The 25,228-nt window shown below is 45.9% G+C and overlaps 1 protein-coding gene across 1 annotated transcript in view; it reads left to right on the top strand.

Moving 5' to 3' along the window:
- FRAS1 (Fraser extracellular matrix complex subunit 1) overlaps window positions 1-25,228 on the top strand; it is a 105,160-nt gene that overhangs the window by 42,784 nt on the left and 37,148 nt on the right. Inside the window, 15 exon segments of the mRNA XM_031504663.2 lie at window positions 21-168; window positions 1,994-2,137; window positions 2,434-2,568; window positions 7,294-7,437; window positions 8,756-8,896; window positions 9,308-9,448; window positions 10,192-10,365; window positions 11,890-12,030; window positions 13,253-13,396; window positions 18,826-18,978; window positions 20,548-20,694; window positions 23,562-23,708; window positions 24,348-24,488; window positions 24,578-24,718; window positions 24,936-25,079. Of these exon segments, the coding sequence (XP_031360523.2) occupies window positions 21-168; window positions 1,994-2,137; window positions 2,434-2,568; window positions 7,294-7,437; window positions 8,756-8,896; window positions 9,308-9,448; window positions 10,192-10,365; window positions 11,890-12,030; window positions 13,253-13,396; window positions 18,826-18,978; window positions 20,548-20,694; window positions 23,562-23,708; window positions 24,348-24,488; window positions 24,578-24,718; window positions 24,936-25,079 (2,185 nt within the window).

Genomic DNA, 25,228 nt, shown 5'->3' with positions numbered 1-25,228 from the left:
AAGCCGTGTTTCTCCTGCAGAACGGGCAGACCTGGGCAGAAGGGCCGTGCCGGGAGTGCGAGTGCCGGGACGCGGCCGTGACCTGCTTCCAGCGCTCCTGCCCGCCCTGCCCGCCGGGCAGCCGGCCTCGGGAGGCCAAGGGAGACTGCTGCCCACGCTGCCAGCCAGGTACAGAGCCAGGGCAGCCCTTGCCTTCCTCTGGAATCCCTGCAGCCCCCACTCCCCCTCACCCGTCTTAGCTTGCCCCCAGTTTGCAGTTGTGATAAACTTGTTTCCCTGCAATTCAGTTCTTAGATAAGTTTGAGGCTCCCAGTGACTTCCCCTGGTTTAAACGACAGCTTTCATTTGGCATAAGAATTTCTCCTCAGGGTTGGTGTTTTAGAAGTGTTTTTTCTTTTTTCTTCCACTGCTTCTTTCTGAATCCTAGCGTGAGTTTTGGAGTTTATGGGCTCCTGATTATTTCTTGGGAGTGGGAAGAAGAAGGAATGTGCATACGCTGTTAATGCCACAAGCTCACCTGAGGCTGAATGGCTGCCAGTTAATAATTATTTGGAAAGACTAGCATAGCCTTGGCTTATATGGTAATTTTGCCTATAAATTCCTTTTTCTCCAGCATATTGTCATTCCCCTGGATTTACATTTCATGGTTGGGAGGCTTTAGCTGTGGGTTGCTCGTTCTTTTTGGTAGCTCTTCATGTTGCAGTCACATAACTTTGGTTTTATCAGGGTGCTCCAGTTAATGCTTTATCTCAGTAAAAACGAAAATAGCTTCACAGTTTAATTGTGCTGGAGTGCCCGGGCACATTTGCCATCTTCTTGTTTTAAAGCTTGTTATTTGCTGCATGCAAATGGAAATGCAAAGCACTGCAGAAAGAAAAGTGAGGAAAACAGGCTTTGGAAAGTTCTGATGGAATTGTCCTGGATTTTTGAGAGGGAGCAGCGTCTGCACAGACTGCTGAGGAAAGGATAGATGATACAGTATTGTCAGCACCTCTTCCTTCTCCTTATCAAGAATTGCCTCTGTCTCCTGGTTGTCCTTAAAACAGTGATCTTTTAGCTTCCATCATGGTAGCATTTTGGAAAATCCAGGCTTTGGAGTCATGGAATTGGACATCTAGAGCCAAGCCTGCACTTTTGTGTCCTGAATGGTAACTTACCCAAACCTGCTCTTTTCCCCCTGTGTTTTTTTCTGTCTTGCAGTGGTGGGAGATGAGAAACAAATGCAAAGGTCAGCCTGCAGCAATTTGATCTGTGAGCCCAGAACACCAGCCCCTGCTGCATCTGCTTTCATAAAGCCAGCAAAAATTGATTGCTGCTTCTCAGAGATGTGTAGGGGGGAAGCTGGCAGAGAGAACCCACTCCTTTTCAGCCAGGGGAAAGCAGAAAGCCCTGGGCATTGCTGTATTTATGTTAAAACCAGCAAATATTCCCTCTCACTGAGAACTTTTGGCTTGGGGCCTCGCTGAGAACACTTGACTGGGAGCAGAGGGGCTTTTTTTGTAGCTAGAGAAAAATGGTTCTGTTCTGTATTTCTTCACTTGCCTGTGGCCAGGAAGTCCTTCTGTGGTGCTGTGGCATCAAGGTTTTTCTGGAGGGGGAGCAGTCTGCCAGCTGTGCTCTGACCTGGCATGGACACAGAGTTGTGACTTACTGCAGGGTTTGGCTTTAGGAATCTCAAATTCAGGTTGCTTTGGGCCGTTGATTCCTGGTGACTTACAATTTTCACTGCTGAGTAACCATGTGGGCAGTGAATAGCCCTTTTAATCAATTGCCTTGAAAATCTGAGTCTGTATAATGGATTCTCACATACTGAATAGAGCAATAAAACATTTAGCCCCTTTGATATAATCTAGTATATAAAAACCCACTCCAAAGCTAACGCACCTTGCACCACCCAGGGAAACAAATGTTAAATTTCACTTTGGTTTTGGAGTTGCCGTGTTTTGCTCCTTCCTGGCTGCCAACACTGCTCTGTGTGTTGCCCCTGTGCCAGGTGAGTGCCACCCAGACTGTGTGAGCTGCTCCCAGGCCTCTGATCACTGTGACTCCTGCCGGGACCCCAGGAAGCGGCTGCAGGACGGGCGCTGCGTGGAGACGTGTGAACAGGGCTTCTACCAGCACGGGGGGGCCTGCTTAGGTAAGTTCTGCAAGGGATTAGACCCCCCCCTTCTCTGCTGCATGCTGTACGTTTGGCTGTGGGATCCCATGGGGTCATCCTAAAGAGATTGCCAGGCTTTGGCTGGAAAAGCATCCATGCACGTGCTGTGTTGTAACCATGAGACTTTGGGAGGTTTCAGGTGGAAGCAGACACAAATTCTTGAACTCTTGATATGAAATGAGGCAAAATCATCTCATTTTGTCAGAGCTGGGGGAGGGTCTTTCTACATCACAGATTTGGGATTGATTTTTCTTCTCTCTTCTTTCTCCTGGAAGCCTGCAATGAAACCTGCTCAACCTGCACCAACGGATTTGAGTGCTCCTCGTGCCAGGCACCCCTGCTGCTGAAGGACGGGCAGTGTGTGCCCTCCTGTGGGGAGGGCTACGTCCAGGATCAGCTCCTCTGCACAGGTACCTCGAAGCAAATGGGGCTGCAGTCCTCTGTGATGGCAAAGCAGCAGGCAAAACTTTACCTGGTCTATAAGAACCCTCTCTCTTGAGGCATCAGCTGTTGACATAGGTGTTAATGTTCACCCTAGAGTAAAGGGAGGAGTGAGTGAACAGAGGAACCAAGTCATACAGGGTAACCCTGATCACTGCTCGGGGAAATATTCGTGACAATTCCTCAGAGGGTCAGTTCTGTTGTGTGATTCTTTGACTTCAGTGCAGACTGCCTCTGCCTGCTCATGCCAGACTTTTCAAGATCTGGTACTTCAAGGTGTACAGGAAATTGCTTGAAGGGGTGAGGTGTTGATAGGACTCAGGAAATACTTTCTGGGGAAGCTTCCTGCTTTGTGTTGCCATTCATTCGATCCATACTGTGCGCTCTTCCTGGAAGTGCACTGAGCTTGCTGCTCTCAGGAAGCATTTTTACCAAGTAAATTGGTAATTCTGTAAAACACTGAGATGTGTCTCAATCCTTTATCTTGGCAGTTGGAAAGACTGAGAGTAAGATAGAAAAGTTATCTTTCTCTTTGATGGAACTATGACAGTGCTTTTATGAGCTTCCCCTGCTCCTTGGAAATATTTTAAACTCTTCCCAAACTGTAAAGCAGCTGCTTTTTCATCATGGCAGTTTAATTGTTTTCTCTAAAATTAACACTTTTCTCATTTTGATGTTGGCCTTTTTAGAAGGCTTCTAATTGTTTCTGCAGCTCTGATTCAGCAGAGGGATGGAGAAAATGCTTAACTTTTGAGCCATTACTTTAATTTCTTTGGAACTAATCCTCCTGCTCAGAATTAAATACAGGCTGAGGGCTTTTGGCACATTTCAGGGCAAAGCACTTTAGATGGTAAGTCAGGCTTCCTTTTCTGAAGTGGCTTCCCTTGAAGAGCTGACCACTTGTTTCAGGTTTTGAAAGTCTGAAAAACCTCTGTCCTCCAGCAGCTGCTACAGCCCAGTGCACCATTGTTGATGTATAAACAGACAAGAGAGACCCAGTCCAAAAGAATTTGTAGGCTTAAGTATCAAATAATCTTCTACTTCATTTGGTTTTATTTTATCATTTCCTTTCCACCTGCTTGTGGTGTTTTAATTGGCAGTGCCCATGCACTGCTGAAGGGGTAGGGAAAGGCTAATGTTTCGTTTTATTGCTGGTTTTTAGATTACCGATTGTGCACTCCATCCAAATTTGCAGTCACGCATGCTTGTGGCTGAATGTTGCTGGGAAAATTTGTTCCTCTTTCCTCAAGGGAATTAAACCAATTTGCTTTAGTTCTGCCTGGCTGCATTTTCTGCATAAAGTCAAACCAGTGGAGAAAGTCTTACGTGTCAGATGCGGTCCGTAATTCACGGCCATTCACTCTTTTTCCTTGTATTCTCTTTATATCTGCAAATCTCTAATCAGATTGTCGAGATGGGCCTCAGACTGCTCCAAAAGATTTTCCTCATAGTGGTTTTAACATCTACAATAAGCATGTTCCAAAATCACAGAAAGGATGAACTAGACTGTGTTAATTGCTGTAGTTCTAGTAAACTCCCTCTTGAGGAATTCGCTCTGGACTTGAAAGAGACTTAACACCAGGTTTCTTGCTTTATCCTCTTGTTGGAAAACTGTTGTCTGCATTGTGGAAAAACACAGTGAATTAGCCTTTCCTTTTGTTCATGTTTTGCAACATCTAGTTTAATCGAGTCTCTTTTAAATATTTGATTACAGTTGTTTGATCTCTGCCCTATTTGAATCCTACACTGGGGTTGTTTCCTGCCCCCATCCTTCCACTTGCTTTTGTGAAGAATTAAAACAATTAAGAGAAAATAAAATTGAGAATTAAAGGTAATAAGTTCAGTTATGTAGCAGTGGATTTAAAGTTCACGGTTGAGTTTGTGTCAGACAGAGTGGGGTTCTCCCTTGGCAGAAACAGAACTCCCCCACTAAAGGCAAAGCAAAAGGAAGCAAAAATAAACTATGTCTGCATGGTAGAATGGAAGGGCTCGAAGGACTTGCAGTGTTCAATGCTCTCACTGCATTTTTCTAACTTAATTATTTATGTTTCCAGGATTATTCAAAAGCCCAGGCAGAACTGGAGTGTTCCTGCTTTCATCTCCCAAAATGTGAATGTTGAAGTGTGTAACTTGACACTAACAGACCCAGCTCGCTCTGGAGCAAAGCACTTGGATTCCTGCTTCCTACGTGTTGCTTTTCCCTGTTGTCCCTGGGCTGTGGAGGATCCTCCAGGATCCAGGACTGAGCACAGCTGAGCTGAGCTTGCCTAGCTCCCAGGGAAGAGTGCAGGGTAGAGGTGGCACAGATCCATAGGACCCCAAAGCCCAGCAATGCCTTCTGTGTTTTTACTGGGATACCACTGGCATTGTCCTCCTGCTGCGGTCAGAGCGGGGAGGGTTTCAGATGTCTGCAGGAGTTTGGTGAGCTGCAAAAGAGCCCCTACAAATCCCAACTGGAAATAGCCAGGGGGATGGAATCAGCTTCCTGGCCATGCAGTCACTTCTGTTGATTTATTTTCACACAGCCACTTGGTTGCTGCAGGCAAAGATGTTTGAGCTGACAGTGGCTCGTGGAATGCTTCCATTTTTCCCCTGTTCTTTCTGTGGAGCTGGTGTCTGTTTGGGTGAGGAGCAGCTGCTGAGTCTGGCAATGATCCAGTGCTGAAGGAGCCAGGGTGTGTAATCACAGAATCAAGGAATCACAGAATGGTTTGAGTTGGAAGAGACTGTGAAGATTATTGTGTTCCAATCCCTCTGCTGTGGACACTTTCCACTATCCCAGGTTGCTCGGAGCTCCATCCAATCTGGCCTTAAACACTTCCAGGGATGGGGCAGCCACAGCTTCTCTGGGCAGCCTGTGCCAGGGCCTCATCCCCTCACAGGGCTTTGCCAAGGGCCAGCAAGAGCCAACTGGTAGCTGTTTAAAAACTCTGTCGGGCTGCCAGCAGGGAAAAGTGTCTCTGGGAAAGGAGCAGCACCTCTAGGGAGGAGTTGAGAACTTTGCAAGTGACTGGGAATGTTCAGATGTGCTGACATCCTGAGACAGGTGAACAGGCAGGGATCTCAGCTGTGCAGTGGGAAGTCTGCAATTAAAGGATTCGAGTCCTGGCACCCACTCTTTCAAAAACACGTTGAAAGTTAGTGAGCTCAGAGAGGAGCAACACAGTCAGGTCTGGAAGGTGAAGTGAGGACATTTCACTGTTTAGAAATTTACAGCATGAACTCATACTCTGCCATTAACTTTCGAGTGTAGACGTGCCCTGAGAAATCATCCAAGCTGAAATCAGATGCAGGTTTTTTTTCATCAGCAAGGGAAATTATTGACTGGAGCAGGAAACTGTGCTCAGGCTCTGCCTTGGGATGGAATGGTTGGTGTTTGTTGTGTTGGGATTGTGAGGGGAAGATCCTATCCAGTACAGGATGCCCAGGCAGGCTCCTTTTGAGACACCCCTCACAGTGGGGTGTTCAGGAACCACAAGAGCCATAACATTCTGGAATGATTGGGAAAGAGGTGGAGGGAAAGAACATGCAGGAGGGTGAGAAGGGGGAGAGCAAGCAGCTAATCAACACAAAAAGGGAAAACAAACCAAGGTGGAAGTGTGGAGAAGGAGCATCCAGAATGCCCAAGGACCATGTACTGCGCATGAGCTCAAATGTCCTGTGTCTTGCCCCATGAACACTACCTGTTCTTAACCCCAGGTGTTCAGTTCCCTGCGTGTGAGATGGAGCTGATAGCTCTTCCCTGCCTTGGGCAGCAGGGAAATCCCCTGGGATGGGGTGTTGTGCCCCTCTGTGCCATATCACTCATGTATAACGTGCTCTGAGTTCTGTGGATGAGTTGTTGCTGTGCCTGCAGGTTCCTGTGTTGCACTGATGCTACTCACAGATGAGTTTTTCTTGGGTGGCTGCAACTTCAGACGTGTTGGCAGGGCAAACATCAAGAAGTTCCCTTTTCTCCCACCTGCCACAGACTGGGAGCACAAGCATGTACCTGCCTTATTGTGAAATAATGAATTGAAGAACATCTTTGGAACATATTTGGGTGTAATTGAGAAAAAAAAAAAACAAACCTTTGACAGCAACAAGAACTGTAATTTGCACTGTTCCTGCAACACTGGTAGCATGGGATTTAATAGAAATCTGTGTCCCATATTTTCCCTAGGAATTACTCGGGCTGAGCATATGAGGGTTCCTGATAAATTAGTTCCTTCTGCACCTGGAAGGACAAGGAGGAGTTGTTTCTAGAAGAAGCCTGGCTTGTTTTTCATTTTGCCAAACCTTGACTGCAGCCCTGCAGCACAGTTCTGTGTTTGTGCCTGGAGCTGGGTTACTGTCAGCAGCCACCCCGGGGATCTGGGTTTTAAGTAGCCTGTGGTGGGATTTCTTCCCATTTCCCTTTGTGCTCCAGGGATTTTACAGTGTTCCCAACACTCCTCCTGAGCTGATAACAGCTATGCTAACTGCTCTGGTCTGTGCTGCTGCCACAATTCCATGTGCAAAACACAGCTGGAAATTGTCCTGCTGGGATGGCTTGGATGAAAGATTCCAACCTAAGCAGCAGCGGGTTGTGTTTGCTATTTTTCATCTTCTGTAGCAGTGAAAGCCTGAGCAAACCTGCCAAGAAGTGCAGTGGTGCAGGCCCTTTGCTGTTGGAAGTGGCTTGTTGGCTAATCCTGCACTTTTCTCCCCTGCAGCCTGTCACGAGTCCTGCTCCTCGTGCTGGGGAGCTGCTGAGAGCCACTGCCTATCCTGCAAAGATCCATCACACGTGCTCCAAGCTGGGTTCTGCCTGGCCAGCTGTGGCCAGGGGTTCTACCCAAGGGATGGCGTCTGCACTGGTAAATACCTGTGAGAGGAATGCTCTGCACAAGCAGGAATCAATATTTCATTTCGCCGTGCAGCAGCTGGGGCTTTATTCATGTCTGACAAGCCAGCTGCACCCTGAGCATTCATAGGGGATGAGGGAAGCTGCTGTTTGTTTGTGAGATTATTAATTCATTTACACTAATCAGATGCTGAAAGGTTTGAGGGGGTTTTTCCTCGCCGAGCAGCTTGAAAAGCTGGGCTGTTTCTGAGGGCTTGACAAATCCATTTGTCTGTGGAAAGAAAAATGGCCTTTGCCAGCAGGTTTCTGTAAATTTAATTACAATTCAGCATCACAGTATTATAGTACCTGCACAGCAGATGTGCCTTGGAAGCTGGGAAGGTTTGCTGGGAAAAAGGGAGAAGAGGCAGCTAGAGGGAATTAAAAGACTTAAGTCAAACAGATCCTGAAGGGGGAAAAAAAATCTCAAATAAGGAATCTCACATTTACTACATGCATTCCAGTCTAACCTGGATTGCTGTTGGCAGCCACTGGCTGCTTGGGAGGAGTATCCATGGTCAGTCAGGGCTTGTTGGGCTTCAGGTGTGTGGGTCACACAGGTGTGTCTGGGCCACAGCTTGCTAGAGAGAGCATAAAAGCTGGAACTAGTGGCAAAATTGTTGCCATTTGTGCTCATGCTGGATGACCACATTCCCCTTCATTTTGGTCAGTGTCTGTACCAGGTAGCTTTATTCACCTATGTTTTAAGTGTGCAGGCTTGAAATCTAATAGCTGAAAATAATTTAAGCTGAAAAGGAAATTTAACTTAAGTTTGGTTTTTACTCCCAGTGGTTTCTTGAAACCCCATAGCTGTTCCTTGAAACCTCTGAGAGTCAGACCTTTCACCTTCTACCAAAAACCATGCATTTTGATACCCAGCTGGAGAGCTGCTAGTGAAAAGAAACAGAAATTGGTTAAGCAAAATGCTTGACTCTTCTAAATATCCAGCAGCCTTAGGGAAGCCAGAGTTCCATGGTGCTCTTGGACAACAGGTCAGTTAACTTCCGAGCTGATTGCCTGGGATAATATAGACCACCAGAACTGATAAGAAAAATTATCATGCTTGATTTTAGCTGCATTTTCCCACTTAGAAGAAAAGGGGGAGGGGGGAAATTACCATTTTTTGAAATCACCTTTTTCTGCCTTCCTTCCTGAACAGTCTGGTAACTGCTGCTTGCCGTACACTGCCATGTAAAAATGTGTGGGGTGGTTTCCATTCAAGGGGAGAGGTTGATGGCTCTGCTGTTCTTCCCTAATTGAGTGTCTGTCATTAATGAGCTGTTCTCTGGCAGCTTGTGGCCAGTTCTGCGAGAGGTGCTCTCCAGAGGCAGCCAGGTGTGTGAGCTGTGCTGCAGGGAAGCTGCTGCACCAGGGGCAGTGCCTCCCTCAGTGCCCACAGGGACATTTCCCGAGTGGCAGTGGAAGGTGCACAGGTAAGAGGGGTGTTTTTGCATGACCTTTTCCTAGGCTCTCAGGTCACCCTCCTCGTGTTGTCTGCTCTTCCCCAGACGTAGGGAGGGAATTTTGAGAGCACAGAAATGGGAGGGGGGACAGGGGATTTGATTTTCTTTTGTGTTCCTCGGTTCACTTGTGATGGATTGTTTCAAGTAACCTCTTTTCCTTGCCAAACATGCTGAGATACACATTCAAAACATCGTGTGAGCAGGAGTTATTACTGGTAGTACTTATTAATACATGGGCACTTCTGCTCTCATTAGTTCACCTAGCTGAGTCTCATTCCAGCTGGGAGTTTTCTACAGCTGGAGAAGGCTGTAATCAGCAACACCACTCTAAAGGAGTAAAAATGGGATGTTTCAGCTCTGTGTGCTCTGTTTCTCTATCAGCTTGTCACGCTTCATGCTCCACGTGCGAGGGACCTCTGGCCACTCACTGCACCTCCTGTTCCTTCCCTCTGGCACTGCGCCAGGGTCTGTGCCTGGAGAACTGTGGAGAGGGCTTTTACCAGGATCACAACATCTGCAAGGGTAAGTTCTGTACCTGGGATAAGTTCCCCACCTGCTGTAAACCAGGTTTTGTTTCTCCTTTATCCTGTGCTGAACCAGTCAATGCTTAATTCCTGCCTTTCCTGCTGATTGTTTTCTGCTTTGAGAAAAAGTGAATTTTCCCACCTACTTTCACACCTCCAGGATTTAGTGATTTCTGAGACAATTTTTTTATTCTCTGTGCACACTGCTGAAATAAATGTACATTGCTCCCAGGTTTTTCTCAACACGAGTTAAGAGGTGGGTGAAATTCCACATACACCTGGTATGAAATTCCACATATACCTAGTATGAAGGTCCACACACATCTGGCAGATTTGCCAAGACTGAGGTCATCTTTGTAGTAGTGGGAAAAGCAAAAATTGGAAAGGTGAATTTCTGCTTTGTGCGAGCCCTTCACACAAAGGGCTTTTCTTCAGTCATTTCTTGCTGTCCCTCCTAATGAGATTGAGCTCACTGTTGCAGTTCCAGAAATTAAAGGAGAATTGGCTGCCTGTGGCACAGGACTGCAGTTTTTTTTATTTGTTCACCAGCTTTACTCGGGCAAAGAGCTGCTCCTTGGGGGCGGGGGGAGCAATGTCAAAGAATTTTTCTAAAATCCCTGTTCTGTTGTAGAGAGCAGGACCAGATGCTGTTGGGCCTCATTTGTTTGGTCTCTAGAAAGCTGTCCCTTGTCCTTCTCCCTGGGAAAGCTGGCTCTGATGGCTCTCTCCCCCTGTGCCCAGGTTGCCACCCGTCCTGCCGCTCGTGTGCCGGCCCAGGAGCTGCGCAGTGCCTGCGGTGCCGGGCACCCGAGGACGTCCTGCAGCCTCACCCACCCGGTGAAGGAGTTCTCCATGGCCTTTGCCTCCCCCTCTGCCCATCCCATTTCCATGTGGATAGCACAGGAGTCTGCAGAGGTGAGAAGAGCTGTTCAGAGCACTGCATTTTGGTGGTTTGGGTGGAGCTTGTACCACATTTGATTTGTACAGCCTTGTGCTTGCCTCGTGACTGCTGTGAGTGTTAAAACTCTGTAACTTTCAAAACAGCCTATCCTAGTGCTTTTGAGGGAAAATGTAATCTACCTAAGACTTATGACTGAAATACTCAGGTACTTTCTTTTTAAATGCCTGTGTTCAAGCCTGCACAGCTCAGCTCCTTTCCATTGAAGCTGAGTACGTGAATTTTAGCACTGACTTACTTTGAAGCAGGATCAACCCTTAAATCCTTTTCAAAAAAGACTTTCTCCTTCCTAGCCCTTGGAGCAGGTCAAGACATCCCACAGCAGTCTTTTCTTTTGAGGAAGCTCTTCTGCTACATGCCCTGCAGCACACCTGCCATCCCTGCTCCTGAAATACCAACTAGGAAGCATTTCCATGAAGGCTAGAGTTTGGAAAAGTGGGCACTGTGGTGTTTGAATATATGTGGTTTCCCACCAGTCAGAGAGATGGCGACTGAAGTAAAGTAGTAGTAATAACAATATTAACTGCACTACTGATGGCTATTTCTTCCTGTTGGGAAAAAACAATATTTTAAAAGTGGACATAATTTAAAATCCAGTTATTTTTATTTTATAGCTGGTGCTTTGAAAAGCAAACCCACAACGTGCAGAACAGAAGCACAGAAGTTCTTATGTAGGGCAAAATGCTGGTTTTGTAGAGTCATAGAATTGCTTGGGTTGGAAGGAACCTTGAAGATCTCCCTGGCTGCCAGCTATGTGTAGTTGTATAAATTACTTTATTTCATTCAATTTCCTCTGTCCAACCCTGTGCCTTATATCCCCAGAATCCAGAGGTCTGCGTTCAAATCACACAGTGGAACCTGTAGCCTCCAGCTACTCTACTAACTATGAGGTTTTTGGCTAGTGAGTTTATGTGTTTATTTAATCAGATGGCTTAGCTGAAGATGGTTTGGTTTAGGGCCAGTGCCAGGAAAGAAGTGCAGTTTTTAACTGCACTCCTCCTTCTTGCTGGGCCATTCTTGTGATGAGTGTTCGTTTCAGGTGGCCAGTCCACCTCTGTGGGTGTTGCTCCAGAATGGCTGATGATAATTGTGCAGTGATAAGAAACCCTGCCTGGAGTAACTGCAGGGTGATAACAGAAGGTGACTTCAGCAGCTGGTAAGTTTGCAGAACCCCAGAACTCTTCCAGGGAAGACAACACCATCACATAGTGCTGGGCAGCTTTGCATTTCAGTAATGAACTGCGTGGGTGCAAAGAAATATTAAATATGCAGCTGTCTCTGCTTGCTCCTTATCTTCAGGAACTGCTCTCTACTTTGCACTCCTTCCTACCTCTCACAAGCAGAGGATCCTCTAAAGGAAAAATACCTTCCTGTCATCCTTGAGAAGAAAGCAATCTGGCCATTTTTGAGGCAGTAACGAGCGAAACAAGCCAGAATTAATGTGCCTTTCTGTTGTGCTGTTGTTTTCCCCTTTGCTGCAGAGTGCCACTCCTCCTGTGCAAGCTGCGTGGGGAATTCTTCCCAGGACTGCACGGCTTGCCCGGCTCCTGGCGTGCTGCTGGAGGGCAGGTGCCTCCCCTCGTGTCCCGAGGGGCTGTTCAGCCACAGGGACCGCTGCTCCCGTGAGTGCTCCTGCAGATTTCTATGAAGCTGTTTAAGTATTAGCAGGGGAGAATAGGATAGTCCAATTTCAGGGAGTGGAATCTCCTCCTAATGGGAGAGACATGTGCACTTGGAATCATAAATTACACTCAGTTTTGCTCCTCAGGACTGTTTCCCTGAAGATATTCTGTGCTTGATTTCAGGTTAGTGTTCCTAGCTTGTGTGCTGTGGAAAAAAAAACTCTTTAATGGACAATGCTGAGAAAAAAAAATGCTTTTATTAGTAAAAGCCTCAGATTTAGAGAGAAAAACGTTTTCTAAAAAGTCCATTGCTCTATTTATTCAATTTATTCAGCCAAAGAACAACTCTATAAATAGATTTATTTGGCAGGCCATTGTAAAGATTCATCAGTTCTGAGCTGTGCACTGCCACCTTAGAGCTGAGGTAACTGCTGAGTGCTGCTTTAGGTGGTTTCAGGCTTATAAAAATGTCTTAGAAACAAAATTTCAGTGTCAGGAAAGTGACATCTTGCAAGCTGTGTCCTTTTATTCCTAAAGAGCTTTGAAAGTAATTTTTGAGATTTTTTTTTACTGACTGGTAGCTGTAGTATTTTTATCTTCCTCAGATCTGTAGCATGGGAATCTGACATCTGTCACTAAAGTTGGAAGGATACAAAAGCAGCCCATGAAATATTTTTGAGCGCTCTTAAGCCACTTTCTCTGCTATGTCTTTGTTGAGTTTTGGCAGACAGAAGTGGCTAATGAGCTGGCAGGGCATTCCTGCTTCAGAGGTTGCAGTTTGGGAGGGCTTGCTGGAGAAACCATTCCCCAGTTTTCTCTCATGCATAGCAAGCTCCACAATGATGCTCATACAATCCCAGGAGAAGTTTAATTTATCTCCCCTGTGCATCCCCCTCTGGTTTTTTATATGCACAAGCATATGCTGGAGGGAGGAATGACAGGGCCAATCTCTCTCTCTCTTTTATATTGTGTCTAGATCTATACCTTGATTAATGCAGGCAACAAACCACATTTCTTAAACTGGCAACCCATTCCTCATCTTGTTTATTCAAAATGAGGATTTAAGAGCCTTCCAAACCACAACCCTGCAGTCCCTGGTGCCATTAGACCATCTTCTGCCCATGTTTTGTAGGAGTAGATGATGGTGGGAGCTGTTTTGTTGGGAAGGCAGGGGAGAGAGTGCACCGGGAGCATAACCAGGAGTGTTGATTTTCTCCCTCAGCCTGTCATCCATCCTGCAAGACATGCCACGGCCCCTCTGCTTGGGAATGCTCAACGTGCCACCCCCATGCCACTCTGGATGGTGGGAAGTGCAGGACAGGCTGCGAGGAGGAGCAGTACCTCAGCCTGGTGGGCTACTGTGTGGGTGAGTAAGGGGAGCTGCTGGGGGATGAGCTGTCTGTGCCATTGAACTGCTGCTTCACACTGCCAGGAAAGCTGCTTGGCTCCTGCTCAAAGCTTCAGGAAGAGGAGCTAGGTTAGAATTTGGGATCCAAAGAAGTAGTTTATGGGGCCCTAAAGAAAAGCTGGCACAGCAAGCGTTGCTGTGTGCATTTTTGGGAGGTAATAGGATTTCTGGATTGGGGGTTATGCTGTGTGGGTGCTCAGTGCCTGCACTTAAGCCCATCATCTGAAACCACTGATTGCATTTATCTGTTTAAAAAGAAAAATCGCTTTTAATCCATCACACAGACACGTATAAACATATCCTGGGAGCTGCTCCAACTATTTCTGAGCTTTATCAAGCCTTTTTTTTTTTTCTTTATCAAAAAAGGCTACGGTGTGTGAGGCTTAATCCAGACTGAATAGTTCCAAATGAAATAAGGAATCCTAAGAAAAGGAAAAAATGCATTAGAAGTAATAAATATATCCATTGAGATGCTATTGTTCTCAGTTGAATGTGATTTCCCTTCACAGAGTCTTCTCTTTGCTAAACATCTATGTCCTGGATGTTTTTTAATGAAAGACTTGTTTCTTTGCTCTCCACAGCTTAATTCTAATGAAGCATTTCTTCATCTCCCTTTTAAACAACAGTGATTGTTCTGTCTGTAGAGACAAAAAGAGCAGGGAAAGAAAGTGTGTGAGGAGTAGGAAAACATCCTGAAAGTACTGTACGGCTCCTTAGGAATTTGGGTTGGGCAATCAAGATAGAGTCAGATAAGTACAAACTGGAAATAATTCAGCATTTCAGTGTAAAGAGGTGTATCTGTCCTCTACAATTTCAGGGGATACAGTGGTACTTACCAATGTCCTGGCACGTCAGGGCTCTGTGCCCTGTATTTCTTCCACCTTATTTCCCCATTAATTTGCATTATGCTTCCTATGAAAGCAGTGCCATGGAAAAGTGGCCTTCCCCTGTGAATTGTGTTGGGAAAACCTTAGTACCATTTATCACCAGTCAGGACTCTTTCTGAAGAGGGTTTATTCTTTAATTATCCCTTTGTTTGGTGTCACAGACAAGTTCTCCTGCTCCCAAATCCCAGTGATGAGGGAGATGTCACAGGAGCTGGAAGCTCACAGGAACTGGAAGCAGTGTGGAGGGCATTCCTTGTGGATGGGAACCCTCAGTGTTCAGATGTTTTTTTTGTCCCACTGAAGCTGTTAGAACCCTTGCAGAGGAACTCAACTGAGTTTTTCACCTTGACAAAAAAGTTGTTCTTTGGCCCCAGATCTGAAGTGTGTTGCTCTTTGTGCTAAATTTATGTGTGGTGCTTAAGCAAAGCATGTTTGTAGCCAGTTCTCCTGGAGGTAAAGAGCTCCACATCCAGGTTGTTAAGTTTCACTCGTTCTTCTCATTCAGCTCTGACTGAAATGCTGAATTTGCCCTTGCCAAGTTATTAATTATCAGTTAAAGAGCAGCTGTCCCATAAAAGAGACCATTAAAACTCCTGACACTCTCATAAGATGTGATTTGCATCAGAATCTAACAAAGCTTTTTCCTTCGCCTCCCAAAGCAATATATTTTTACAATTATCTTCCCATTTATCTTTAATTCCCGACCCTGCAGGCAGAATTGTGTTATGGCTTATAGGGCCTGCTGTGCATCACAGTCACCTGCCATATTTTATAGACCTGGAGGGGGAAATCTTTCACAGAGGCTGGAGAAAAGCAACTGTCACTCCAAAGCATTGCCTGGGAATTAATGATGTTATTGTGCATGTTACCTGAATGAGGACTGGAACATTTGCCTTGTTAACAGGAAAAAAAAGGTCTTGTTTTCAGCAGTTAATCAAATAAGCATTTCACATTTAAGCAGAAGAAAGATAAAATGTCCTCAACTTTTAGAAAATCAATGAGTCTCTGAGCTCTGTTTTGGGCACACGGAATTTGTACCAATTCTTCCCTGAGAGTGCTCAATTGATTCATTTTATTTTATAGTCCAAATATACAGGAATGTGCTTGACACTTGAGCCATCCCCTGTTGGATCTCACAGCTTCTGTGGGTTTTTTTTTTTCACAGTTTGAAAACACTCTGTGATTTCCCTCTCCCTCTTGTCCAGCTCAGCTTCAGGAAGCTTTGCAATCACCACTCTAAAAACCCCAACCACTGCTGAAAGCCTTGTCCTGCCCTCGCTTCTCTGATTTAATGTTTCCCTGTTGATCTGGAAGCTTCTCTGTTGATCTTTTCCTGACCACATGGAAGGGCAGTTAGAAAGAAAACTGTGAACACCAACTGATAGAGAATCCCCTGGTCTTAACTCCAGTTGCATGGGCTCTCCCAGTCCCTGTGTTCCACAGGCCCTTGCTTTCTTAGGCTGTGTGCAATTGGGAAAATGTTCAAAGCTAAACCAGAAGAGCTTGCTCAGGAGGGGGCCTGTAAAAAGCTTTGCTGCCTTGCTCTTAAAATTCCAGAAGGGACACTCTGACAACAAGAAATACACTAAGTTCCTTGTAAAATTAATGAGCTGTTGCTGTCTGTTTAGAGAGACATTGATACCATCATGGAGAGCTGGAGCAAGAGGGGCTTAGCTCCACTCACTCACTGGCATGCAGCCTCCTACAGGACCAGCAGCTGAGCTGCCAGAGGAGGGAAAATTCTTTCCCAGCTTTGGTCTGTGCTTCTTTGTGCCAGGCACCTTCCAGTTGGATCTCCCACCTCACACTGCCCAGGGAAGCTCTCACAGAACAGGCAGATCCCTGCAAACATGGTTTCACTTCACCAGAATTGCACTTGGATTGTTTCAGTGATGGGTTCCCTCTCAGATCTTTTAAAAGAGAGACAAGAAAAACTTTACAACAACTAAAACAAGCCAAAAATCCTGGTCAGTGTTGCATATCCTTTTAAACCAACCACACTGACTTGCTTTCTTGAATTACTGTTAAGACCAGAGACTTTTTTGCACGTTGAGGTGCCTATAAAGTGTGTGGTGTTTTCAGAGCTGATTTTAAGTCATGCTCTGTTGTAAATCTCAGCTCTCACCTTAGAGCACAGCACAAAACTTGCATCAGGAAATACTTTCCTGGAGAGCCCCTAAGAGAGGTGATGTGTTTAAAGATTGTTATATGCTTAGCAAGTAGTGGTGCTGAGAGGCAGAAATGCCACTGGTTTCCTTTGTAAGCATTCACAAACACTTCAGAGATGGTTTTGTCTCCCCAGCAGCCTCTTTTGTCTTATAACAATCTGTAACAGATAATTTCCATATAGGAAGGGCACTGTTTTCTTGCTTTATTTGCTAAGAGAAAGCTTAAGAGGGTGTGGAAGTCAAGTAAATTTGGAAATCCATGTAAGTATTTCCATTTTACTTTGCAATGGAAGCAGCTTTATAGGAAGATCAGTGATAGGGAATGTGATGGGGATTATTTTTTGCATAGAGGTGAAGGAGGAAATCAGAGCCTGCTGGAAGGGGAGCAGGAGAACATTTTGCTTGGAGAGTGGGAGGAAACTCAGCAGTCTCAGCAAGATGAGGAGGGAGGCATTGGGACTACAAGCAGAGTGGTGGCAGAATTCCTTAGAATCCAGTTGCATACTGGAAGGGGTCTAAGGGAATTAACTACCTTGTGTGGTACTGACCTGCAGCCAGCTGGGGATGTGAAGGCTCCAGAAAACCCAAATCCCGTGTGCTGTGCCCACTGGCTGGGCTGGGAGAAGGCAGAAGCAGGAAACAAATAGGACTGGGGGGTGTGACTGAGAGGCACAAGGAAAACATCCCCCTTCTGTTAGAACTGGCTTCAAAGGGAGCCTGCTGTGAAAAAGTGAAATAATCTCTCCCTAAACAAAGCCCTTCAGTTCTTCCCTCACTCTCTCACTCGCTCCCCAATGTCCCTGAAATTCACCATGAGCGGCAGCCCTGGGTTTTTTGTTGGTGTTGTGTGTGCTTTGATCTCCAGGCTTGCAAAGGAACAAGAGAGTGATGGGGCTGATTCATCCTAAAACAGTAACTGAGAAAACTCTTTCCACTCACAGGAGCGAAAATAGAGGCTTGTGAAGAGCAAACTCTGCTGCAGCAGCACTGAGCTTTGTAGATACTTGGATTTTTAAATGTTAGTTTGGGAGAATTTAGGTTTTCTGCTGCAGATACTGACTGTGTGGATACCCTACATTTTCTCAGCCTCCTTTTTACACTCTGTTTATGAAACCTTTTGAGCAGATTTGTTACTCATTATACCCTGCCAAAGCTCTTTATTAGAGACCAGTGGCTCCAGCAAGAGATTCAACTGGAGGAGTATTATTTTAGCAGTAAGGAGAGTCAATATATTACCAGGTAAATGTGGAAGTACAAAAAACTGGTTGGATTTATGTTAATTTTATTGGTTTTAAGTACATAAAACTCATCACCCCACCTCCAGCCCATACAAATCACAAGTACCCAGGGCCTTTGGGATGAACTCATAGTCCTTGCTCCCTAAGGTGGGCTGCATGTGATCCTTTCTGGCTCCAAGTACTCCACCTCTGTACCCCAACTCTTGCTGGTCATTTCCCAGCTCCAATGCTGAGAGTGTGACATGCAGGAGACGTCAGCTGGGGCCAGGCTCCTGCAGCTATGGATGCAGAACTCCTCCAGGCTCCCATGTGAGCCTGTGTTCAGCTTGTAAATCTAGATTGCCTGACAACCTGTAGTAATGCTGTCACAGGAGACAAAAGGCAGAAAGGTGAACCTGCAGCAGAAATCTGGCAAATCAAGTCTCATTGTTACATATCTTTCAAGTCAGTCGTCATTTCCTTTATAATTTTCTCTATTACCATAATGAGGATTAATTTGGCTTCCAGGTTGCCTTACACTGCACCTTTGTGCACACAAAAGGCTTGTTGTCAAACCTTGTGAAGCACCTAAGTTCAGGTAGAGGTCAGGAGACGCAAGCTTGTGTCCTGCTGGGGAAAAATGGAAAAAGGAAAAGGCTTTGAGGCACTCTGATGCCACTCTTGGCCTGGCTTTGAGGGCTGCTGTATGTAAGGGTATGGATGTCTCGTTTGTGTGGGAAAATGTGAGCAGCAGGAACTACAGGAGAAGGTTGTACAGCTGTACAGGTTCTGCTCCTCGTTTTGCCATGGTGGGAGCAGGGGGAGGTGGGTGCCCGAGGCCTCCAGCAGAGCTAGAGAAGAACCTGTAGGCAGAAGCATTAAAAGTCAGAGAAAGGTCTTGGGAAGCAAAGGGCTTTGAGCTGGCTTTGAGCAAAGCTTTCCCAAGCTCACTTAAGGATGGGAAAGAGGATGCTTGAATGGGGCAGGAGGGATGCAGAGGGGGGAGTTTCGGGTAGCGGGATTTGCTCTCAAAGTTCCATCCCTACAGCCTTCATGCAGTTCTCAGCTAAGCCCTGTGCTGTCCCTCTGTGCTCAGTGTCCCTTGTTGCCTCTAGACTGCCACCCCCTGTGCCAGCAGTGCGTGGCCAACCTGCGGGACAGCGGCAGCGTGTGCCTGAAGTGCCAGCACGCCCGGCACCTGCTCCTGGGGGATCGCTGCGTGCCGGACTGCCCGCCGGGACACTACGCCGAGCATGGTGCCTGCAAACGTGAGTGCCTCCTGCAGACACCTCGGGGAGCTGCGAGGAGCTGCCTGCACCCTTGGGACAGCTTCCACCAGGTGGTTCCTGCCTAGGAGAGAAGCTTTGTCCACCAGGCAGGACGCTGCGCTGGGGCAAGTTTTTGTTTCATGCTGGTAGGATGTTTTGCAGCCTGAGGTGGAACATCACCCTGACTGAGGCTTGTGTTACTGCAATAATGGCCCAGAAGTTGATGGCTTGTAGCAGCTCCCAAAACAGAAAGCCAGTTCCATTCAGCTTTTCAGGCTGGTACAATGAATGCAGCACCCAGGCCACACTTTATTTTCTACTGTGTCCCTGCATCTCCTCTGCTTTTTGTTGTTGATGTGGTTTCACATTCCAGTCATTGTCTGAGCTGCTTTCTACTCCCTAGGCTCTGAGAAGGAAGCAGGTTCCCTTTCTTGTTCTGTGCCTGACAGAGATGTAGTAAAGCTCAAAGCTGAGTAAAGGGTATTGCACTTCAGTTTTAGAGAAAGGAATCAAGACCAGAAATTCAGCACAATGTAGATGCTCCTTTTGCATTTCCTAATCTAGTTTAGGGTGAGTAATATTTCAAAGCTTCTCTTCACCATTCTGGGAGCTGTGTGTTTGTTTACCTGTTTTTGACAAATGAGATCTCAGAACTATGAAACATACTCCGTGTCACTTGATTGGGAAGGCCCCTGAGAGAGAGAGAGAGAGAGAGAGAGAGGTTTTGCCTTCCTGGAAATGAAAGCCTAGGGATAACATTTCTTCCTTTTGGTTTAAAGGTTTGACTTAAAAGGAGTTGTGTATTTTTCGGACTATGTCAAAGCCTCTAGGACATTTTGTTCTGCCTTTTAAGATCCCCAGCACAGCTCAGCGTGGTTGCTTCTGAGTCCTTTGCCCACTCTCCCTCATGATTAATTTTCCACCTATCATGATAGGTGTAATGATGACATCAATCTTTAGGTAAAGGCCTGTCAAGAAGTAAAACAGACTAATCTTTTTGTGTGTAACCTCACTAAAGAAAGTAATAGGGTACGTTGGCCTCAGCCCCTGTGATATTTTAAATCTCTTCGGTCAGACTAGGAAATGAACCTGAAAAGTCATGAGGGAAATGGGGAGAGGGTGCATGGAGATAGTCTGGTCTCCATCAGTGCAATTCCTGCTGAAGGGATGGGTGTGAATCTTCAGGGAAGTGTGGAGCTGTTAGAAAAGCACTACATGGTTCCTGCATAGGCAAAGAGGATCTAACCTGAAGCTAGCTGGGAGAAAGCATGACAGGGAGGTATGTGCAGGCCCTTTTTTCACTCTTCTCTGTTAGACAGGTCCTGGCCACATCCTGCAAGGGTTTTTTCTTGAGAAGGGAAGGCTGAAAAGAAGAGGGCAAATAAAAAGAGAAAGAAAGGAGAGGATCCTTTTTTGGGCGGGAGGCACTGTGCACCACTGAGGGCTTAGACTTGGCAGGAACTTTTGGTGCTCAGCACCCCTGCTCTCAGTCTCTGAGAGTGCTTCTGCTGAAGCCTGTGAAACTTGTTTTTCCTTGAACAGAAACCCTGTTTTTTGCTGTCTCTGCAGGGTGCCACCCTTCCTGTAAGAGCTGCGCTGGCGAGGGTCCCTTGTCCTGCTCCTCCTGCAAGGCTGGCCTGGTTCTGTCCCACACGGGCGCGTGTGCTCCGCTCTGCTCCCTGGGATACTACAGGGATGACAGGCACACCTGCAGACGTGAGTGCCTCTCCCCCAGCCTGCTCTCCTTCCTACAGTGCTGTTACCAACCTGTCTTTTCTTGTTCCTTTGCTCACTGTGGCTGTTGCCTGGGAAAGAAATGTTTCAAGTGCCTCAAAATGTGATGTGAGTTGACAGAGGTGATGAGCTGCCTCAGGAGCAGAGCCTACAGCAGGGTTGAAATTTCAAAACAGTTGCAGTTTTTTTATTGACCTCAAAAGACAAGAGGCTTTGTGTCCTGCTGTAAAAATCTGCGGGAGCATTTGTGTAGGTTTCCCTGTGATGGATTCTGGACTTGATGAAAACCTGGCAAGTTGAGACCAGTTTTAATCAGTCCTTACTAAGGCAAACCCCCTCCCCACTGCACTACCTGCCAGTACATGCCAGGAAACATGCCTGGCAGCTGCACTGTAGCATTTATGTTCATTTCTCCTCATGTGAAACCCCAGGAGAAACAAGGTACAGCTTGGTAGATACAGACCTGAGCTGATCTTAATGATCTTATGGAATTGATCTGGTATTAGGTTATGTTTTATCCTACTCTTGCTATCCTTTGTGAATCTCTCAGGGTGTCTCTTTTCCTTTATTATTTTGTGTTCACTCTGGCCCAGGATAATTCCTCTCAAAAATTATTTGGCTTAATGTTCCAAAATCCAAATGGTATAGCCCAAAGATACAAAAAACTGGAAAAAGCCCTGCTTGAATTGTCCCTCTATAATACACACACCTAAAAATGAGTGAATGCTGAAGTGGTTTGGTCACTGTGAATCTGAACACTCAGATTAGTGAAGTCCTGCATTATCCTGATTTAAATTCTCCCAAGTAATGATAAAACATCTGTGTTGCACTGAGTCCAGGTATCAGTGTCATCCTACCTAGACCCAGTTTTGTCACTGATGAGGTCCTGTAGGAGGAAACTGAAGTGGTTGTCAGCTTTACCTGCCTTTTGTTGAAATAGATGGTTCTCTTGAAACTATTATTTCCATCTGATCAGCAGAAATGCAGACACCTTACATAAGTTCAAGGAAATAGCTGGAAGGACTTGTTCCATTCTTCTCTTGTGCAATAAAGAAAGGGCATTCAATAATACTAATAATAAAAAGATAGTAATAATAAAAATAATAAAAAGAAAGTAATAAAAAAAATAGGAATTAAAAAAAAAAAAAAGTTCTGGCTGGTTTCCTACAAGCTCAACAAAATACTCAGTTTTCTCCTGCAGTACGGATTCTCTTCTTGCTTGCTGCACCAGAATATCTCCCTTCCTAATTAACATGCCCCTTTCTAATGAAAGCTTTCTTGTTGATAGCTCCTCCCTCAGCATATCAAGGTAGACTGGCAATGTTCCTAAGGCCTGCACCCTTCCTGAAACTGGTTCAGGGGCTCAACTGCAAATAGATTTATTTTTTTTTAGCAAGCCAATTCAGCTACTCTAATCTCTTTATTGCAAATGGCTTTTTAAGAAGTGTTTGTAATCCTTGGAGCAGGGGGCTCAAGGCCAAGTGTGTTGGATTTTTGTCATTCCAAGTGTCACTTGTGCCTTTTCAAGTGCTGCTGATAAGCCAGGGAGATACAAATTGTCCCAGGCTGCTGGGAAACTGCCACTTGGAGGGAATGAAGATTGTTTAATCGGAGGTTGGCTGCTAGGCTGAGAAAATCTGGTCTCTCTTCAACATTTATTTTAGTCTCTTTGCACTTTTGAGGAACTTGGGGTTGGAATGAGGTTCAGAGAGATGCTGAGTGCACGTATGGGCCCTGGGAGATATTTTTAAACTCAATGACATCCTGGCCCAGGAACAGTGAGAAGCTTAACGAGTCCTTCACGGGCTTAAAAATGCAGATAGAGAGTCGTGCTGATAAAACAAGCAGACAGGTTTGCTTCCAGATACAGTTTTTGCTTGCTCTTCTGGCATGCCTCCATGGGTAGCCTGATTTCCCTGGATTTAGACCTCACGTAGAATGTTTTACTGTATCTTTAATAGTTAGTTCTTTGGAGCACTTGAAAAAAGTAATTTTTTCATGTAGTGTTCTTAAGTGAAGAAAAATCAGTGTTGCACCAGAGCACCTAAAAGCCAGCTACTTGATTCTTTAGGTACACATTTTGCTAGAAATCATTTGTACATCAATAAAATGCAGACATGTGACATTTTTTAGAGGAGCTAAAACGAGGAACTGTTTTGAAAAACACTGTGTTCTTGCTTCAGGGAGAGCAACATGGGTACTTTCACATTTACTTTGGAGGTTTTTTGGCTAAAAAACTGTGTTTTGAATTAACATGTCAGTATTTATCACCCAAACTGTTAGTACAGCCTCCTGCGAAGTTTAGTTCCTGGACATCAAAGAGGTGAGTTGAAATATTCTGAACCTCTGGACTTTGATCCTAGATTCAGTACATCCCTGAATTATTTTTTTCCTGGCATCTTTATTGCTCCCTGCAGCTCCAGAATTTCACACTGTGCGCAGACAAAGAGGTAGAAACCTTAAGTGAAATTACATGAGCCTTTGGTCCCACCAAGGATTGCAGCAGTCTACTCTGCTCTCCAAATTTCTGTGTTTCTGGATAGAGAGTTGTATGAAATGCAAGCTGCACAAAGGAAAATTATAAAAAAACAGAGACAGGGAAAGCTCTTAGCTGGGGATTTGGATTCAGGGTCAATGTTTTACCCTGACCTGTCCAGCGGAAAGTAAAAAGCAGCGTAAAGGGACATCCCAGCCTATTCCAAATGGAATGAGGCTCTTTATCCTTTGGAGAATGTGAAAAGGAACAAAGAAAGCAAGAATGCTGAGGTCTTCACAGAGGACAAGAGGAGTAGCAAGGCTGCAGGGTAACAGCATTAGGAATGACACTGGTTTTCCTTGTCTTCCCACAGCTTGCAGCAGCCAGTGCCGGAGCTGCGACTCGGCCGCCGGCTGCACGTCGTGCAGAGATGCAGCCAAGGTGCTGCTCTTTGGGGAGTGCCAGTACGAGAGCTGTGCTCAGCAGTACTACCTGGATTTTTCCACCAAGACTTGCAGAGGTGAAAAATGCCATGCTGGTTTCAAGGAAAAGGGGGGAAAAAAAAAAAAAGGAGAGAGAAAAAGGAATAAATGCAAGTGCCTTGGCTAAGAATCCATTAGATGGCAGCGGGAGCTGTGCAGGTGGCCTCCTTTAAAAAGGGTACAGGAAGGGGGAAATTGTTCAGTGACAGGTTGCTTGCAAGGTTTCTGCAAGTTTTTTTTTGCTTTTTGGGCAGCCTGCTGTCACATACTTGAGCCTTTCAGCGGAACAAGATTATTGCAAATCACTCTCTTGTAAATGATTTTGTAACTGAGCCAGCAAAGTTTTCAGGGGTCAGGTCCAGCAATTCATTTAGTCACGGGTCAGCTGATAACGAGTGAGCTTGCCAGGCTAAGTCTCTTTTCGGGGGCTTATCTGGCCTCCCATACTTACCTGTGTCTCTCTCTGTCTTACTAAATCCTGCATCACTGGCTGGCTGCAGAAACAGCAGTTTGGAGTGATTTAAAAGACACATGACTTGAAAGATTTCCAGAGCTTCCCAGCAGAGATGGAAATAAGTGATGTTTTCCCACAGCTTGTAGACCCCAAGTGCTAAGCCCTTGTTCAGAGTGAGCACCCCAGAAAGGGCTGCCCTGAACTGATTTTTGTTTTTTTCCAGAGTGTGACTGGAGCTGTAACACCTGCAAAGGTCCCGAGAGGACTGACTGCCTGCAGTGCACGGAAGGCCACTTTCTCCACGAAGGAGCTTGTGTGGAAGAATGCCCTCCAGCTTTCTACCGGGAATCAGACACGTGCCAGAGTGAGTTTTCATGGAGCATTGCTTCCAGCGTGTTTCCCTGCTTGTCTCCCAAGAGCTGTCAGGCTGAGCTCTTTCCTGTGTCTCTTCAGGGTGTGATCAGCCCTGCCTTCGGTGCCACCAAGCAGACAAGTGCAGCCTTTGCCCAGCCCCGTTCTTCCTCCTGGGCGGTGTTTGTGTTCCCAAATGTGGGCAGAGATATTACACAGACGAGGCACAGCGTGAGTGCACAGGTGAGCACGGCGAGCTTGGTGCAGGCATGGTGGGCAAATGAGGAGGGAACTGCTTGCCAACTTTTCTCATAACTCTTTGCCCACTGTCTTGACTCTTTTGTGTTGGTAGGACACATGTAGGGGTGTTCCTGCTCTGAGCCTGGGGACGGTTCTGTGTACCAGTGACTTTGCTGGTTTTGCAGTGTCTCAGTGGGGTTTTGCTTTCTGTCCGATGCAGCTTGTCCTCCTGGATGCCTGGAGTGTGACAGTGGCAGCCTGTGCCACCTCTGTGACAGAACCACGTTTCTGAAGAATAAGATGTGTGTTTCTGCCTGTGGCCAGGGTTTCTATGGCAATCCACAGACCAGAGAGTGTGAAGAAGGTGAGGGTCTCTAGACAGCACCATTTATCATCAGTGTCAAGCCAGTGATAAAATGTCTAGGGGGAAATCACTTCCTGAATCAAGTTTAGTGGTTACTTACCCATTCTTTATTCTAAATGAAGATTTACTAGTCTGTCTGCAGTTGGCTT

The sequence above is a fragment of the Lonchura striata genome, chromosome 4 (assembly GCF_046129695.1).
Source record: "Lonchura striata isolate bLonStr1 chromosome 4, bLonStr1.mat, whole genome shotgun sequence".
Classification (NCBI taxonomy): Eukaryota; Metazoa; Chordata; class Aves; order Passeriformes; family Estrildidae; genus Lonchura; species Lonchura striata.
The sequence above is the reverse complement of the archived record's forward strand: the minus strand, read 5'-3'. Positions and strand labels throughout refer to the sequence as shown.